A 19,299-nucleotide genomic window follows, 5' to 3' on the forward strand; every position below is an offset into this window, starting at 1 on the left:
TACTACCTCTCTCACTGATACCCCTTTTTTCTCTTTCCTTTCAGACTCTGATTTCCTGATATCATATTTGGTAATTAATGGCCATGCAAAGCTGTTTCATTCAGCTATTTGTCGTCGTGGTCCTTGGCAGCGTTACCATGCACGTCTCCGACCCTGTCGTCTTACCCTCGCCGCTCGAGGCCCTCCGCCTCGAAGGTAAATTGAGCTTCGACGACGGGCCCCAAGCCGCCAAGGACTTCGGGAACAGAGACCGGGTATTGCCGGCGGCGGTGGTGCGCCCGGCGTCCGTCTCCGACGTCGCTTCGACTGTTCGGCACGTGTTCCGGCTGGGGCCGAGCTCGAAGCTGACGGTGGCGGCCCGCGGGCATGGGCATTCTCTTCGAGGTCAGGCGCAGGCCGACGGGGGGATCGTGGTGCGAATGGAGTCGCTCGGCGGCGGGACGCGGGTGTCGCATCACGGAGAGCAGCCTTACGCGGACGCCTCCGGAGGAGAGCTGTGGATTAATGTGCTGGAAGAGTGTTTGAAGCACGGGCTAGCGCCCAAGTCGTGGACCGACTACCTCCGCCTCACTGTTGGAGGAACGCTATCCAACGCCGGAATCAGTGGCCAAGCTTTCCGGCACGGCCCCCAGATCAGCAATGTCAACCAACTCGAGATCGTCACAGGTTGGTTCTGATTGTCATCGAATTTTACATCCAAATTACGTATAACGATATATGTACGTCGGACGCAGGCAAAGGAGAGGTGATGAATTGCTCCGAGGAAGAGAATGCTGATCTCTTCCACGCTGCTCTCGGAGGTCTGGGCCAGTTCGGAATCATTACCAGAGCTCAGATTGCACTGGAACCAGCTCCAGAGATGGTAAGCAAATCCGAATGAGCATGTAATTACTGGAGATCATACTGATCAGCATGAAATTAAGTGCATGCATGTCGTCGTTGCAGGTGAGATGGATTAGAGTATTGTACTCTGACTTCGCTAGCTTCACCGAGGACCAGGAAATGCTGATATCGGCAAAGCAGACCTTCGACTACATCGAAGGCTTCGTCATCATCAATAGAACAGGACTTCTCAACAACTGGAGATCATCATTCGACCCACAGGATCCTGCCCGAGCAAGCCAATTCGATTCCGATGGCAAGATCTTATTCTGCCTCGAGATGACTAAAAACTTCAACCGACATGAAGCTGAGAGCATGAACCAGGTATACATGCATACACACACAATCAATTGCAATCTTCAGCTTGCATGCTTTAATTAATCGTTGATTAATTAATTACAGGAAGTCGAACATCTTTTGTCGAAGCTGAGATACATACCGTCCACGCTTTTCCAATCGGAGGTCTCCTATTTGGAGTTCTTGGATAGAGTCCATGCGTCGGAAGTGAAGCTGAGGTCCAAAGGTCTGTGGGAGATCCCACATCCATGGCTCAACCTCTTCATTCCACGAACCAGAATCAAAGAGTTTGCAGAGGAAGTCTTTGGCAAAATTCTCACAGACAGCAACAATGGCCCCATTCTCCTGTATCCACTTAATCGATCCAAGTAAGCAGCTACACTACGTACCTAATTAAGTCGATATATCGCCATTTACTTTAACTTTAATGGTGGCCGGCCGGCCGGGTGCATGCAGATGGGATAACAGAACGTCAGCAGTGATACCAGACGAGGAGATCTTCTACCTGGTGGCGTTGCTGTCTTCAGCGCCATCGCATGACAGCTTAGAGCGAGCACTGAAACAGAATACTGAGATCGTAGACTTCTGCAACAAGGCAGGAATCAAAATGAAACAGTACTTGCCATACTATACCTCACAGGAAGAGTGGAACGGGCACTACGGTGACAGATGGAAGACGTTTGGCCATAGAAAACGCACATATGATCCCTTGGCCATTCTCGCTCCTGGACAGAGAATCTTTCGAAAGCCACTGCGATCCTCCTCCTCGTCGTTGTAGTGAGAGCTAGCTAATTAATCATGTACAGGAGCAGAACTACTCGGTATTCGAGGTACGTACGTAGTAGGAAGCTAAGTAACTCTGCAGGGCATGCAGCAACGTAATTAACCTTGCTTGATTAATGGTTCGATGTCATGGAAATGGCACTCTAAACATGCAATAACATGATCGATCAATCATCTATTGAAATTTTGCCGAGACAAATTCAGTAGCAGTCATATATATCACTTCTAGAAAAGTAAGGCTGTAACTTGATGAACAGTTGGAAAATGTCTTGAAGCTTTCTGACAAAAGGGAGAAAAAACAAGGAATTCCTTGGACCCTGCTTTTAGTGTAATGGAGCAATATTATATGTCATTGTACTGCTAGCTACTGATTAATGAAATCAGGATGTATATTTGCGTTCTTCCAAAATGATGTGTGTGCATATAAAATTCAACTTGTTTTTTTTTTAATATTAAATTTGTTATGTGTTGATGCTACTGATTGGACGATGACGATCGATGTAATAATAGTCTGTGACTCCGACTAAGAGATACGTCCAAAGTTTGTATTAATTTGATTACTTAATTAATTCTATTGTGTACTTTCAAAGGCTACGTAATCTCATAAAGCTACGTATGTCTTGTCAATATAAAATTTAATAACAATGAAAGAAATAATTATAAATTCTTGATAAATTAATATATATAAATCTAATATTTTGAAGGGATGAATTGTAGATCCTATCATTTCATTATCTTTCAAAAATAATTTTATTCTTACCCTAGCGACTCCATAGGTCGGGCCCATGACTATTTGTGAGAGCTTCATCGAGATTTGATTCTTGCCTCACTTCAACAAGTTTGTTCCATCGTAACCACCTCAACTATGTCCCGGGAACAATAATTATATCTTCAACTCAGCATAAAATATTTTATGGCGAATCAATTAATAAGTACATATCATTTTTAATAAAGTTGTGATAGATAAATAATTTTCTCTGTGTTCTCTAGACCGTGTAGACTCATATGTCTTAATTTGTTTTTCAATTTTACATATATATTTTAAGTTTATGTAATAGTTTTAGATAAAATTGCTATGTGAATTCAAATTAATATAAATTTAAAAATTGATGTGGCGGATTCTGATTAGTCTTACATGACAGAGGTAGTCAAGAGGGAAGTTTGTTGGGTCCCAATTGGGCTGTCTGTATCTCCACAATGACATGATATTATCCACTTTGGGCTTAAGCCCTCATGGCTTTGTTCTTGGGCTCTCCCCAAAAGGCCTCATGCCAATGGAGATACTTTCCATCCTTTTAAACTCATGATCTTTCTCATGTGTTTTAGATGTGGGACTATGTTTGCACCCTTGCAACCCAACAATCCCCTCCTCAAACAAAGGACCACTGGAAGCTCCGCTACCATTTCTCATGGTCCCGCTGCCATTTCTCATGGTCCCGCTGCCATGTCCCTCATGGTCCGGCTGTCATGTCTCTCATGGTTCGAGCCTCCCCTACTTCCTTTGTTTTCCCCGAGGGTCCCCACATGGTTAGATCTGGATCATGGCTCATCCGGCGGTTAGTCCGGTGAAGAGCGGCCTTGCTCTGATACCAATTGTTGGGTCTAAAGAATGTCCACATCTCCACAATGGCATGATATTGTTCATTTTGGGCCTAAGCCCTCATGGTTTTGTTCTTGGGCTCTCCCCAAAAGACCTCATGCCAATGGAGATACTTTCCATCCTTTTAAACTCATGATCTTTCCCATGTGTTTTAGATGTGGGACTATGTTTGCACCCTTGCAACCCAACAAAGTTGATGTATTAAATTAAAGAGTCAATAGTCAATAATGAATAAACTGTCACTTTGAGACTCGACCCTCTTGGTCTCGACCATCTCGATCTTGGCTACTCAACCGTCTCACTTGGTCACTCGACTTCTTGGTCACTCCGTCTTATTCGGTCATTCGGTCACTCAACCACTCCGTCTCTCTCAGCCACTCAATCACTCCGTCTCTCTCGACCATTGGGTCACTCGGCCACTCCGTCTCTCTCGACCATTGGGTCACTCGGCCTCCATTGGGCCACTCGGCCACTTGGTCGAGTGGCCACTCGGCCACTCCATCCCACTTGGCCTCTCGTTCACTCGCCCATTCTATCTCACTCGGTCTCTCGATCATTTGATCACTCCATCTCACTTGGTCACTCGCCCACTCAGTTTCTCGCCCACTCCATCTCTCTTGGCCTCTCACCCACACGACCCCTCAGTCTTTTTGTGCCTATCTTGGCCACCACCCTCTGTCTTACAAAAAAACTGTCAAAATCCCCAAGCGTGCGGTATCTGTCAAAGGGTTAGGGCGGTTATGAGATTGTCAGACCTAGTTCTCTAGATACCCTTGTACCTATGCATACAGTCAAAAGGTAAGAATAATCAGCGATTGCCAAGCCATAAGACGGTTACGAGGTTGGCAGACCTAGTGACCCAAATGTCTGATATCGAGACCCCATGTCAGCAATCGTCAAAATTGATCTCCTCGTCCCTGACAGAAATCTTCTCTTGAGTCGACATGGAGATGTCTTTCCCGTAAGTATAGAAGCCCTTCAACATGTATAAGAAACTCTCTCAATAACTGTCAACTACTTCATACACTTCTTCTTCTTCTACATCTTCATTTTCTCCCATGGATACTAACTTAAGCGTCGAAGTGGTCTGCCGAGAATGTCCGGTGCCAGTCGAACCCTCTTGCTCAGCCTACTTTCAGGTCCCTTCGCCGACAGAAGTAAGGTCTCGATCACATAAATCGAACGCTTTGCTGATTGGTGGCTTGACTGTCCACAACATCCAACCAGAACAAAAACAAACACTCCTTTATATTGGGCCTTTTCTAATTTAGACCAATTGCCTACTTCCATAATAACTAAGTTTGTTTGGAAAAAGTATACAATCAACAAGATTGAATCACTCCGAATGATAAACAACCACACTAACATTTCTTCATTGTATAAAACAGGGATACATGATAACAAAGAAGGGCAAGTCATTATAAGAATCAGAGAGAGTGATCTGAATGCATGCCCTTCAGAATGGCTTGCTTTGTTTGTGACTCTACTTTTTAGGTGTAGTTCAAACTTCAAAACCAAGACATCCATAATTGTAGGTGCATACATCAATAGATCATTCATTGAGGAATTACAGGAGCTGAAGTCTTGCGAGTGTTATAGGAGTGGCAATGAGAGCATTTCTGGCCGATGAAGTGGTAGATGACTTCAGTAGTGTCATTGCAGTCATTGCAGAGGATCCATACCTACAAAATCACTGCAAATTAAATTAGCGTTCATCTGTTTAGAAGAGCAATTTAGAAAACTTTATTCATTCCTAATCATCGATCTCAATTCTTGAACAAAAGTTGAGTATGAAGTGGAATCTAATCGTGTATCAAGTACGATAAAGTTCAAAATTTCCAGAGAACAAAAAATGTTCAGAATGATGGAGTCATCATCAGGAATAGTTTGTAGAAACAGCAATATATAACCTTTCTTGATCTGTAATTCTCTAGCATCTTTGTTGCTTCTATCTGCAAAAAAGAGAACTTTAGATCATTCATTACTAACTTTGAGAGTAAACCAAATACCAAGGCGTAAAACTTACTAAAAGGATCTCTCTGGTGAAACAAGAAATCGACAATACATTTTTCTCTTACCTCCTCATCCAACTTCTTCCAGATACTTGACATGTCCATTATTGACTTGGAGCATATTGGGCAGCTATATCTACATCCGGATAATGAAAACGAGTTCAGATTTTCAAATGGTAAAGATGAACAGATACCTAAAGTAAGTAGTGTTCAGAAACATTGATGTTTACTTTTCATGCTTCAACATTTCATTGAGACAGTCTGAATGCATAGTGTGCCCACACTGGAGAACAGTTGTCTCTTTCAGTGAGTCAAAAAGATACTGCATCAAGTTCCCAACCATTAGACATCGTTTCAGAAACCTTATTAAGTATGGCATCATTACAGACCTCGTAACAGATCGAACAGTGGTGCCGCATTGAGTTCTCCACACATGAATGCTTGTTGAGCAAGCTATTAGAGTAGCAGGATCCTACATAACATATCGACAGAGAATTTGATACTGAAGGAACATAGGAATTTTGAAGGAACTGAAATCAGAAAAATTAAAATTCAACCAATTCTTCACACAAAATTTGTTTCTTTTAATGAACACTGTCATAACTAACAAGCTTTCTTAGATGAAATGTGTTCTGATGTTGAAATGAATAATGTTTCTGATCAACTTTGGATGAAGCTTCTCTTAATATGTTATGTTCATCAGGATGTTATGTTACTTATCTTAAAAAGGATTTAGTAACTTAATAGAAAAATAAATTGATTCAGCAATCTCAAATTGCTTGAAAAACAGAATCTGATATGAGCTTCCTTCTTTGTATACTCGATCCACTTTATCTGAAATCAGAATTGTTACATCTTTATATATAACCTACTGTCCTAGTAATAGATGTTCTAAGCAGTTCTTTTCAGTTTTAACAGATTATTGAACAAATAGGTAAAATTACTTAGATTTGAGATGCAATCTAGTAAGTTCGATATTATAGTATCTATCGAAGATGCAAAAACTTGTGTAACTGTTAGAAAAGCAACATAATCTGGCATAACAGATAGATAACAACAGATCAGGTGGAGGTAACAAAACAAAATAAGATCCACATTTGGAGATTGCAACACAGCATAAAACTAATAAGCAAGAACTTTGGAATGAGAAGATAATAATAGCACACCACATTTCTTGCAATGGAAGAAGTTCACTCTACCACCGACTCTGCTCAGACACGCAGTCACCTTGAATTAGCCTGTTACTTTCAGTATGAATGAACACAACACATAGAAGCTATGGCTGACCTGCAGATTCCACACTCATTGCAATGAAACTGCCCTTTCTCAATCTGGTAAATCAGCAAAGACCAAATCATGTATCAGAAAGGTCGCAATCATCATCCATCGATGAATAGTAAGGTTACATACATCATCATCATAAAACTTGCAAATCTCACAGAAGTACTCTCCCATGTTGATCCCACAGTTGGAGCAGGCTTGTGCAACCTGTGGAACATGGCAAACAAGGGTGAACTTGTATCCAGGCAAACACGACGAAAGGTTCGTCCCCACTCACTCTTTGCTCGGTGCCACAAATCGCACAGATTACCTGCAAATCCACCGGAGTTTATGGATGAAGAAGAGAAAGTGCACAAAACCTACTCGGAGAAATGTTCAGTAATCCGAAACTCACGGTTTCAACTTCAAACCGGCACATTGCATGACTGTCCTTCTGTGAGCAAAGATCCAAATGCCAAAATATACATATGTATTAAAACAGGCAGCAGCAAGTAGAGAACTTAGCGGCTGAAGCAGGGGGGAGTTTGGGTACCGTGGACTCATTGTGACAGTGGCGGCAGTGAAAGATTTGGCTGCAGCAGGGAGCTCGAATCATGCACCTTCTCCTATAATGCTTGCATCTGCCAAGTGTGGAGAGAAAACAAAAAAACTCAGCAGTTGGATCAGAAGAAGACAGAGAGGTGCGTGCGGCTAACAAACCCATATCCCATCTTGCCGGAGCCCAGTCGAGCATCGTCAGTGGAAAGCTCCATTTCTGAGGGACAATTTGCTTTGTTAGAACGTCAGAAAGAGAGAAGCTATGGAGAAGCAGGGCACAGCGGAGCTCTTCAGAATTTATATAGATAGATACAAGTTAAAATTAAGCGTATGAATGATTTTGAAAAGAAAAGGCGGTGGTTGGCGTCGCCGGCTAAAAAATACGGCGACGGTAGAAGATTAGAAGGCAAAAGAATGCTCGTTGGTTGCGATGTCTTGAACAAAAAAGAATTGTTATTAGGAAGAAGCATCGAGTTCAGTTGGCGGGTCAAAATGTTCAGTAGTTGAAGTGGCTGATTCCCGTAGCAATCAGTTCTAGATGAAGATGATGATCACCACTCGAACAACAATCTTTATTTTATACATGTGATGGACATTTTGCTTGAGTCTTTGGTTAAAGAGACTACAATCTTACCTTATGCATGTGGACATTTTACGTGAGACTTTGGTTAAGAGATTGCAAGATCTTACAAAGAAAGGGTGTTGCATTTTTAGTATTTGAATTGTTAATATATTTTTACAGGTAAAAAGGAAAAGACATCTCAAATTAAAAGAAGTATCAAATGTCTATTTAAAAAAATTAAAAAGATGCTCCATCATATATTTCAATCAAAGATACGCTCTTATATAATGAAAATTAATAAATAAATAAATAATGAAAAATAAAATATTCTCTATCACATCAATTTACTTGATTATATCTTTTTTTCACCCATGATTTGATAACTTTCCATACAAAAAATTTAATTATTTTTTATACTCTTCATTAAATTTGACGGTAGATATTGATGAGACTGAGTTTGCCTTCAAAAAAATTTATGAGTTTTTTCAAACAATTCTTTTATAAGAAGATTAGTTGGTGAAATATAGAAATATATTCAATACTGATAATTTCTTCATCCATCTTTTCTCTAATGAAATAGTGATCACCCTCTATACGTTGAGTGGGATGCTTGTGATGCGGAGGTAAGTAAGGATCAATGAGATGGACCCTTAATTTGGTTAATATAGGAGCCATGCGACACACCTTGAGACTTGGTCAACATAAATTCCACGTGGTGTGTCAATTGCTGAACTGACTTAACTAGTTGAGTTGCCGACCCAAGGAATCTTCCTTACAAAGACTGACCTCCCCCAAGGAGTCTTCTCTCAACAAAAGTCTATCTCCCGAGAAATATTCCCAACAATGGTCTACCTCCCAAGAACTCTTTCTAATCAAGGCCTACCTCTCTTGAGGAGTCTTTCCAACAAAGGCCGACTTCCCCAGATGAGACTTCCCAACAAAAGTCTACCTCCGGAGAAGTCTTTCTAACAAAGGTCGACCTCCCTTGAGGAGTCTTCCCAATAAAAGACCTCCTCAAGATGGATTTATTTGGGTTATGTTTTTATTTTATTTTATTTGTCATGCACAATATTCAAAATTTATTTTTTATAATTAATCACAATTCTTAATTTTCACTCAAATAGTGTAGTAGAGATCCAAGTCGTCTCTCTCGTAGAACCAATGATAAAGAATTGTATTAGACATCATGATAGATTTTTATTTATTAACATTATTCAATCACAAAAAAGGGGCAATATCTAACAACAAGTAGGAAATTACGATAGAAGTTTATTGTAACAAGGAGCAAATAAGAAATATTTACACAACACTTCTAATCAAGAGATATTTAACTGAATATTATTGAAATCAACAACAACTACACCTATAAACGAATATACAATTCATGCCCCCGGGCATAGCTGAGTTGGTTACGATGGAGTAGACTTGCAGAAGAGGACAAGGGTTTGAATCTTGACGAAGTTGAACAATATCCTCTTTTTTAGTTTCTCAATTTACCTCCTCACAAATAGTCATGGGGCCGTGGTGAATTTCACCTTTTTTGCAGAAGAATATACAATTCACCATTGATCAAATACATCCATGTTTATATTAATCTTGCTTAACAACTCATCCTAAATATTCACATAATCACATTATTAATAATTTGAGATTACAACTCAATAATAAATTTAATATAAAAATATCCACTATACATAATTCACAAATCAATCCATATTATACATCCTAATTATAAATTCATTCAAACAACAATCATATTTACAATCTCCTTCCCAAATAACACATTTACAATTAAATTCAAACATTCAACACATTTACATTAAAGCCCAATATTTTTACAAATTCACAATTCATTCACTAATCAACTTACATTTAATCTAGGTTTATCAAGACACATTCAATTCACTTCAACCAAATTCACATTCAATTACTACAATTACTAACCAAACTAAAAAATTCCATTCTGAAGAATTAACTTCACAATTATTAGGGTTTCAATTCAACTCACTGCTCAAAACAATTATCATTTCCATTACAATTCTCACAGCTCAGCTCAAATAGAATAATTATCAATTCCATTACGATTAAGCTCAAACAAGAACACAAACAATTATCAGTTCAATTGCAATTAACCTCAAAACAAGAACACAAACACATGAGGGTTTTGATTTAACCAAAAACAAAAGCAAGGTTATTGTCTTCATTTCAATTCTAAGAAATTAGGGTTACCATCTTCTCAATTTGGAATCTCGAACAGAGACACCGGATAAACCAGTGCTGCTCCGGTGCAATCATGACTCCTTCTAGTTGAATGCATGTTGACTGCAACGGATGGATCTTCGTAGGAGCTGGACCACTCCGACGAAATTCGATCAGACAACGTGAGCTCCAAACGTTAGTCATCTGCCCTAATCTACTGTTGCAACCACGGAAAGGGATTAGACCAAGAAATTGAAAATCCTTACCTCAGATTCATCGATGGCTGAAGGCGGTCGGAGCCGAATAGGGTAGCCTCGCGTTCACGAACCACGTCGGTGAGGGGTAGCTCGATAGTGCTCCGGTGGATGCGAGAGGGGAAGAGAGCTCACCGGAGCTGGACCACTCCGGCGGTGTCCTTATGTGATGTGATACAGCCACCCACTACTGATTACTGGAACCCTAACTAGGTCGGTAGTCGACAAGCGGCCAGAGGGGGTGAAGAAGCTGCTCACCAGCGCTGGACCACTTTGGCAGAACTGCTGCGAGATTGTCGACATTCGTCAACCTTCGAATGACACCGTCGACTGCTCTGAATCCACGATCGGGAAGAAAGGGTCTCGGCGATGAAGAAATCACGAGGAAGAAGAAAAAAGTAGCAAGTCTGGGAGTGACCTAGCGCAAGCCCGAGCCAACCTCTATGTGAACCAATTTTATGCTTTTAAACCCACATTAAACCGGACCGGGTTTGAACCGAACCGCTGAATCAGATTTTTTTTTTTTTCAAATTGAGCTTTTTCTTGGACTTTTTAAATTGAGTTTTTGGCTTGATTTGAAATTCTTGTAATTGGACTTCTCCCATATGAAATTTGGCTTGATTGTAATTCTCGGGTCGAACCGGATCACGATTAAACTGAACCCGATGTTTCCTCCTCAAGTTGTTATCTTCATCCTAATTTCCTACAAAATCAAGTATAATAAAATTAATAATCATAAATTACCTCAAATCAATAGGAATTAAGATAAAGACCTCAAATAAATCTAAGCTAATGAAATATACTAGAAACACCATTTAGGATACAAAAGAGGATCAAAACATCAAGATATAACTCTAAATTAGTATGTCCTAAATCCGATTATCACTTTCCCATGCCGACTCCTCAGCTCATCCAAGCTCTACTCCGCCTTACTGACCTCCTCAGCTGAGCCAAGTTTTGCTCTGCCTTACTGACCTCCTTAGCTCAACCAACTCTATTCGGCCTTGCCGACCTCCTTAGGTCAACCGGCTCTGCTCGATCCTGCTGACCTCCTCAGCTCGGCCTGTTGCCCTCTCTAGAGCATGGCAATGGCATGGTCTTTTAGATGTGAAATGATGTGACTTGCAGAGTATGGCAAGGGGGCACCCCCCATACTTGTGTGTGGTGTTCCATCAATCAGGACGTGGTGGATGGACAACATGGTCAATAAGACATGGGATGACATGATCCCCTAGAATGTGGCGATGTGACATCCCCTATACCCATACGTAGTGTCCCATCGATCAGGACATGGAGCACGTGGGCACCATCTCTCACCCAAGGAGAATGTAGTATAAAAGCAATCCCACTCTTTTGGGAGGAGGTATGCGCACAAGCTCTTCTTCAACTTTTCTTCCATTTTTCCTATTATGATCCCCTTTCCTCCCCTGAGGTCTAATTTGAGCGTCAAAGTGGCTGACCCAAAGTCCGTCTTAGCCTCTATTCTCACTATCATTGTCACGTCCCACGCAAACTAGGCTTGCCGCGATACTAGCTTCACTCGCCGCACGAGAACTATAACAATATCAAAATAAAATATAGAGAAAAATTAAATCAATTTGACTACATGCATACCTCTGAAATAACTCCACTAGTGTTATGTATATATCTCAACAATTAATCAGGGAGTCAAAGAAAAAGAGAGAGTGAGTACAAAGTACAAAGTAGAGATAAAAGAGATGTATATGAAAATATAATAAAAAAGGACAACAACATAATTTATAATTTATGTTTCCTTGACATTCATCTTTTATTATCTTCTTAATTATATTCATCAGTTCTTCTTAATTTTTTATTTTCCAACATTACTCACATTATAATATTATTTTATCCAACACTCAACATAACATATTGAGTGGGTGAACAACATGAAATATCCTCAATAAAGATGTGTCATATAAATAAAGGTGAATGAAGTGCATCCACCTAATACGAACATATCATGTATAAATGAAAATCTCAAGGTGAGCGACTTGCAATCCACATAATCGGGCATATCATGTATAAATGAAAATCTCGAGGTGAGCAACCTACAACCCACCCGAGAAAGATGCATCAACTATGAGAGTGAATGACCTGCAATCCACTCATAACGAAATACATCATATGTATGCACATATATATACATAGATCAGGTGAACAACCTGCAATCCACCCGAAAAGATGTATCGTATATCCATGGGGTGAACGACTCCACAATCCACCCAATATGAAATATATCATGTGAATGCACATATAAAAACACATATATATAGGGTGAACAACCCATAATCCACCCGAAAAGTGTCTCACATAAAAATAGGATGAACGACCCACAATCTGTCCCGTGAAATGCCTCACATAAAAAATAATGTGAATGAACCGCAATCCACCCCGTGAGGAAAAATCATCTCAATTTAACCAAAGTCCATGAACACGCAAAAAGACTCAAGAGTTTTCTTTGTACACGGAGTCCACTGCTCTATATTACAAGTAATCACGCAAACTCTTAAAGAGCAAAATCGAAGCTCAAGACTATAAGTAATCACGTAATTCTTAGAGGATGGAGCTAAAGCTCTATACTTTAAGTGCTACATTTATTATCTTGACAATTTAATGTCAAATGATAATGCACCTCTTTCAAAGTGTAGAATCCAAAACTCTAAATATAAGTGTTGCATCTATTATTTTGTTACTTAATAACTGAGCTAGAATAACTCCTAAAGCGCGGAGTTAGACTATTGATATAATTAATTTCTTACTTTATTAATTTGCATAATTATGTAATCTAATTTATTATAGATCTCAAGATAAGAAACAAACAAGATAAGAATCAACTTAAGAATAAAAGGGCAAACAATATGATAAGGAATAATCAAGCAGAAAGAGTAGAGATAAGATTAAAATTAATTTTATTTTTCATAACATCTACTTCATAATTTAAATCATGCACAAGGTAAGTGTAGTGAAACAAGCAAGAAAACTCCACCTCGAATGCAAGCTTCTAAACATGTTTAAGCTTAATCATAAACCCTACATTATATGAAACCAAAGAAACTCCATAAACATGGAGAAAACTCCAATATCATTAGAGCTTCATACCATCAAGTGATAAGATTTAGTAAAGGTATCCAAAACTCGAAGATGAAATAAAATTTTCTCCAAACCTTATCAATTCCATCCATCCTAACTTGCCCCTCAAGAACTAACATAGCACACCAAATAGCATGAGAAGAAAATTTGAATTTGATTTGCTGGAAGGACTAAGAGAAGGCTACCCTTTTTGTTTTATACGCTTGTAGCAACTACAAGTACAATCACTCGGCGATGACAACAACGACAATCGACGATGATAAAGAAGAACAACAAGCGGAGGGCAGTGAGTCAACGATTAAGTAACGACGACAAGGATTAAGATCATGTATGAGAGAGATATCATGTGGAAAGCAATGAGATGAAGTTTTGATTTTGTAATAATGAAAAGGATGAGGCAACGTCTTTGGCGTGCAATGATGGCGACGACGAGAGGAGAGGAGATTGGGGTTTAGATGAGATGAGGCGGCGACGTTTACAATAACCATATATATATATATATATATATAAAGAAGCAGGTTAATAAGTTGTGCTTTTATAAAAAGGTCCTTACATCTATAAAAATTACAAATGAGTACTTTGAAATTTTCAATAATATAACAAATATATATATATATAAAGAAGCTAGGTTAATAAGTTGTGCTTTTGTAAAAAGGTTCTTACATTTAAAAAATTACAAATAAGTACTTTAAAATTTTTAATAATATAACATCTACACCCCTTAAAAGAAATTTGGTCCTCCAAATTTAGCTAGTTATCCAAAGGAAAAAAAGAGCAAATCATTCTCATATTTTCCTCATGCTCCCAAGTAATCTCTTGATCAGGGTGATGTGACTATACCACTGCCATTAGACACATCCTCTTCTTTCAAAGTTTATATTCCTTGTGTTTCAAGATGTGGGTTTGATACTCCTCATAAATAGAAACTATCATAAGGTATTACCATCAAGCTCTCTAGCACTGTGATGGATCATGAACACATCCTCGTACCACTGATACTTGAAACACATTATGAACTCCTGATGGTGAAGGTGATAAAGTCAATAAGCCATTGAGCTCCCCCACTCGAGAATCTAAAAGGGCCCACTGAATCTATGTGTTAAGTTTTATTTAGTAGCAAATCTTTTTTTTCGTCCCTAATAGGAGTTACACGAAGAAATATGTAGCCCCTCATTAAGATCTCTCTCTCTCTCTCTCTCTCTCTCTCTATATATATATATATTATTTATTTGTTTATATTGATTGCATCACCTTCCTATCAACTCTAAGATGTGAGTCATCTTTATCTAATCATCTTCATCCTCACCATCTTTGCATCCCTTTCTAAATGCATTACGAACCAAGTAAATGACATTCACCTACTTCATCTCACAACACGAGTGATTTACAAACTCAACCATATCTTTCTCTCTAAAAGATTTACATGACTACTATTATTATAGTTGAACTCCACAAAGCGGTCCTGATCCAAAACCTATAAAACAAATTCTCAAAAACATATCAACTAGCCATCCATTTAAAGTTGGAAAGTCAAACCGACTTGTAACTCAATGTCAGTGGCGGATGTAGTAAGGGACCCGGGGGGGGGGGGGGGGGGGGCCATGGCCCCCCCCAGCCCACGTACGCTACGACCACGCAGGCGCTGGTCCGAGTGCAGGCGCGCGTCCGGGCGCGCCGCGTGCGCATGTCTTCCCAAGGCCAGGCCGTGCAGCGCCTGCTCGACGCCCGCAGGGACAAGCTCGATCTTCTCGAGGAAGCAGAGGTGCACGGATGGATGCCATATTCCCGATTCATCTTCTCTTAGAATACAGGAGATGATTCGCCCCAAACCCTCTTCTTGTCCTCGGAGGAGACGGGAACTCACCGGACGCCCCCTGGTCGTCGCGTGGACGCCCGATCCGCATCCTCCCACCTATGCGAGCAAGAAAGGTTGAAATTTGACTGGTGGGGTTCTCTCTTCGTGAGGGAAGCTGTCTCGGACGACGAGCTGTGGGCTGCCTCCGCCTCCGGGTTCGCACCTTCTACAAGTTCAATGAGTCCTTTGGTATCGAGGTGAGAATCGGAAACGAGCAGCTCAATTTGTTGGCTCTTCTCATATATGAACTGCTGTAAAATATGTTTTTTGATCGATTTGCTCTCATGCTCTTATGACATTCGGTATCATATTGATGGTTGTTGTTAATTTTCAAGTTCTGTTAGGATTACAAGACGTATGTTACGAAAAGGGAGTTGGATGGTTTGCGAGATCGCATTGCTGGAAGAACTCCAGGATACAATGCAGTTGCTTGTATAAATGCCACACTGCCAGTATCCACATTTGGTGGTTATGCAGAAGAACTCTGCTCTCTATGTAAGGTCCGTAATTTCCTTCATCCATCGAAATTAAATGGCTAGTGAAACAATATAATGCAGATCGTGAATGAATTCGAATTTCTTTGTGCTACATTACAATGCATCCATTCATTGACCACTGGGAATTAACAATCCCAAAGCTTTTCAACTTAACAGAAATCTTTTCTTGTGAATTATTAATTAACCAATCATGCTGTTAATTGAAAGTCTATCATGACTCTCATTGCCACGAGAGGCCTTTGAGAACTCCTACAGCATAGAAAGAAAGCTAAATTTAGGTCCTGAATGTAGGATCGTAACATCCGACAATTTGACATTTATAATTTATCGTATGTATTAACTGTTGACATTAGAAAGCTGGAATTGATTTTAGTCCTTGGGGTTTTGATGATACATGTTAATTTGTCCTCCTATTGTACAAGCCATAGATTTATACACTATTATGATTTATATTGCTTGATTTTATTTGTTTTCCTTTTTTAGATTCCTTAATTTTGTATTTTTCTTTTATAAAATGATTAATTTTAGTCTTAGGCATTTTAATCAAATCTTATGAGTTTAGAAATTAAAGTGTCTAAATGGTTTATTAGTTAAAGTTGGAATTGCTATTTTAATATTTGATGAAATGATAAAAAGTTTGATATTTTTTATGTTGTTATTATTCACTAACTTAATATTTGATTTAATATTATTGTTATTAATTATTATTCACCTATTTGAAATAATTCCAGCTTTTCAGTATTAAATGTTTCAAATGGGGAAAATCAAAACGATTGATAAATTTTTTCAAAGGAAGAGAGCAAATGAACCAGCTTTTCAGTATTATGCTATGTTAGGTTTTTGTGCTAAGGATTATAAATGTTAATTTAGTTATTCTTTATTTTTTTTATAATTATTTAATTGATTAAGGTTGTACTTAGGCCCTTGATATGTATCTTTGGACAATTTTTGGATTCAAATGAGTATATCGTTTTCATTATATGGCCCCCCCAAATATGAAATCCTGGATCCGCCCCTGGATTCTGTATAGTCTTAGAATTTGTTAACTATAGTGTAGGATCATTGAGTGAAACTAGGGTGAATCAACTCAATTGTGTTTTTCTTATTTGTGTTCAACTATAACCACATGGGTACATAAAATATTCAATAATAGAGCACACAAACATAAGCACAAATATAAACACAAGCACAAGCATGGACATAAACGCAAGCACAAGCACAAAACACAAACACATGAACATAAATGCAAGCACAAGCATGAACGCATGAACACAAGTACAAACATGGACATAAACATAAGCACAAACACAAACACAAGCACACAAACACAAACACAAGCATGAACATAAACACAAGCATAATTGTTCCTACTTACGACCTATGATCCTTAGGTGGGTCATTCCTAAATTTTCTCTTTCTCTTCTTCGAATATCTAAGAAATCTCTACAAATCTATCAAGTCACAGTAATAACCACAAATATCAATAATGTAATGTAGGCTACGAAAGAATGACCATTGAAATGAGCACAAGAACCTTGGTCAGATTCTTCTCACAACTTTAGCAACTCGTAGAAACTCTTTTCTCCTCACTTTGTTTACAAGGCTCTTTATGAGAATTTTTTTTTAGAGTCCCACAACTACCGTCACTATGAGCATCTGGATCATTTGACCACTGCAAACTCCAGTGGATCTCCAATGGCTTCTATTAGGTTCCTACCATTACACCCCATCTCTAATATCTTGTTCAAACATTAAAATCCAACTAGGTCAATTAGTTCGTAGCTGAATACACCAACAAGTAAAGTTTCGCTAAGCGGTCCAATACCTCAATCTTATTCAAATTCTAAGTCCTCTTCTAGATTAATTATAGCTTCAAGTTCAATCCACTTAATTCACTACTTAAATAATAAATATGATTATATTAAGAGCATTCCCATAAATAATATTTATTATTTATTATTTGCCCACTCATATGTCAATAATTTTTTTTTTAAATATATCTTTAGTTATTTGGCACAATATTTTAAATCTAATTTTTTTATAGCACTTCTAAGCAAACATATTTGCATTTACTTGCACAATCAGTTACTAGTAATCAAATGACAAATGATAATGTTTTCATTTTGTATATCCTTTATATTTCTAAATGTTATGTTCATGAAGATTGAAGAATATGATTTGAAAACGGTTGGTAGAGCAACCTTTGTAAATGACAAGCCTTCAAAGGTTGGTGTCTTCCTACTCTAGTCAAGGCATCAACAAAAAGAAGTTATGAGTTTTATTCTTCCTCAACGAGTAGAAACATGATCAGTGGTTGCCCTAGAGGCCACAAAATTAATAATTTAAATAAAAGAATTAATATAAGACTTCTAAGTTAGTAGGACTACATGTGTACCCTACTAAACATTGGACTGTCAAAGGGGGTATAATGTAACTCATGTACGAAAATGAGACACAAGTTGTTGGGATGATTTTTTTTCCATGTGTGCCAAGTACTTATCTTAATATTGAGCTAATGGTCATATAAATACTATCAAAATAGTTATTGATAACTATTAAAATTTACACATTGGTTTATAGACCAACTCCATAACTCAAGGTAAGTGGAAGGAAGAAGATTGTTTGTTTCAACCTCTAATCATCAAAACTCTTAAGACTTTAAGAAGGGGATGAAAACAAGGTGAAAACAAATAGAGTGATCAAAATTTAAATTGTCGAGGCCTATAACCCAAAACTCAGCATGCTAGCGGTTGTAGCAATGCATGTTACTCGATCAGACGTACTTGCGATATGACCAAATCATAAATCAAATTTTAACCTCTCTAAACCAAAGTTATAATCGTCCGATCAAAGTGTCAACCAAAATTGCATCTATTATAGAGGATTTCTTGATCCAAAGAGCATACATCTCTTAGTCTTTTGGTTTTCATCGAGCCAAAGCTACGATCATTCAATCGAAGTGCTCACCAAGATTGTGTTAATTCTCGAGGAAGAACTCAATCTAGAGCTAGGGCTACAACATTCCATCAGAGTGCTAACCACATCACACTTGTTCACGTAAAATGTTCAATCTAGAAATACACAAGACAATCTAGGATAGTAACAGTAGTATAATGCATTTTACTAGATTAGAGGAATGCATGACCCATCTATAAAATCAATCATAAATCAAATTTTGGCCCTCAAAATAAGAAACCAAACACGTCTGATTTAACCGATTTACAATTGCAACCCATTCATAACAATGAGATGGATCAACTCTACTTGCTCAACCATTATAGAGACCTCAATTAGTAATTATAAAATAAACCCAAGATGTCTCACCAAGAGAGCACAAGGTCAACTTGAGGATTTAATTGAAACATGCATATGCATAGAGTGACTCTAACTTTACATGCTCTAACACACCCCTAAACCTAGGCTCTGATA

General features: G+C 38.6%; 3 protein-coding genes across 3 annotated transcripts; 2 read left to right on the forward strand and 1 right to left on the reverse strand.

The window, feature by feature from the left end:
* Positions 1–1,989, forward strand: LOC141848643 (cytokinin dehydrogenase 4-like). Its single transcript, XM_074736694.1, has 5 exons — positions 1–666; positions 735–862; positions 946–1,206; positions 1,285–1,547; positions 1,636–1,989. Exons 1-5 carry the CDS (start codon positions 78–80, stop codon positions 1,955–1,957), a joined length of 1,563 nt encoding a protein of 520 aa, XP_074592795.1. The 5' UTR covers positions 1–77; the 3' UTR covers positions 1,958–1,989.
* A 2,933-nt stretch (positions 1,990–4,922) lies between these two features.
* LOC141848557 (E3 ubiquitin-protein ligase MIEL1-like) lies at positions 4,923–7,636 on the reverse strand. The gene is made up of 12 exons (XM_074736603.1): positions 7,555–7,636; positions 7,388–7,475; positions 7,250–7,288; positions 7,133–7,165; positions 6,985–7,062; positions 6,862–6,905; positions 6,741–6,781; positions 5,964–6,046; positions 5,805–5,896; positions 5,641–5,710; positions 5,473–5,514; positions 4,923–5,244 (listed from the first exon to the last, which is right to left on the reverse strand). Exons 1-12 carry the CDS (start codon positions 7,605–7,607, stop codon positions 5,119–5,121), a joined length of 789 nt encoding a protein of 262 aa, XP_074592704.1. The 5' UTR covers positions 7,608–7,636; the 3' UTR covers positions 4,923–5,118.
* A 7,566-nt stretch (positions 7,637–15,202) lies between these two features.
* LOC141848356 (GCN5-related N-acetyltransferase 7, chloroplastic-like) lies at positions 15,203–15,873 on the forward strand (the record flags this gene model as incomplete). The annotated part of the gene is given in 4 exon segments (XM_074736384.1): positions 15,203–15,280; positions 15,323–15,515; positions 15,518–15,570; positions 15,718–15,873. Coding segments are annotated over 4 exon segments (480 nt in total), but the record flags the coding sequence as incomplete, so codon positions are not given.
* Positions 15,874–19,299: the final 3,426 nt, after the last annotated feature.

This window comes from Curcuma longa, chromosome 17 (genome assembly GCF_044706935.1).
Source record: "Curcuma longa cultivar G26 ecotype Majalengka, Jawa Barat chromosome 17, ITB_CL_G26_1.1, whole genome shotgun sequence".
Lineage (NCBI taxonomy): Eukaryota > Viridiplantae > Streptophyta > Magnoliopsida > Zingiberales > Zingiberaceae > Curcuma > Curcuma longa.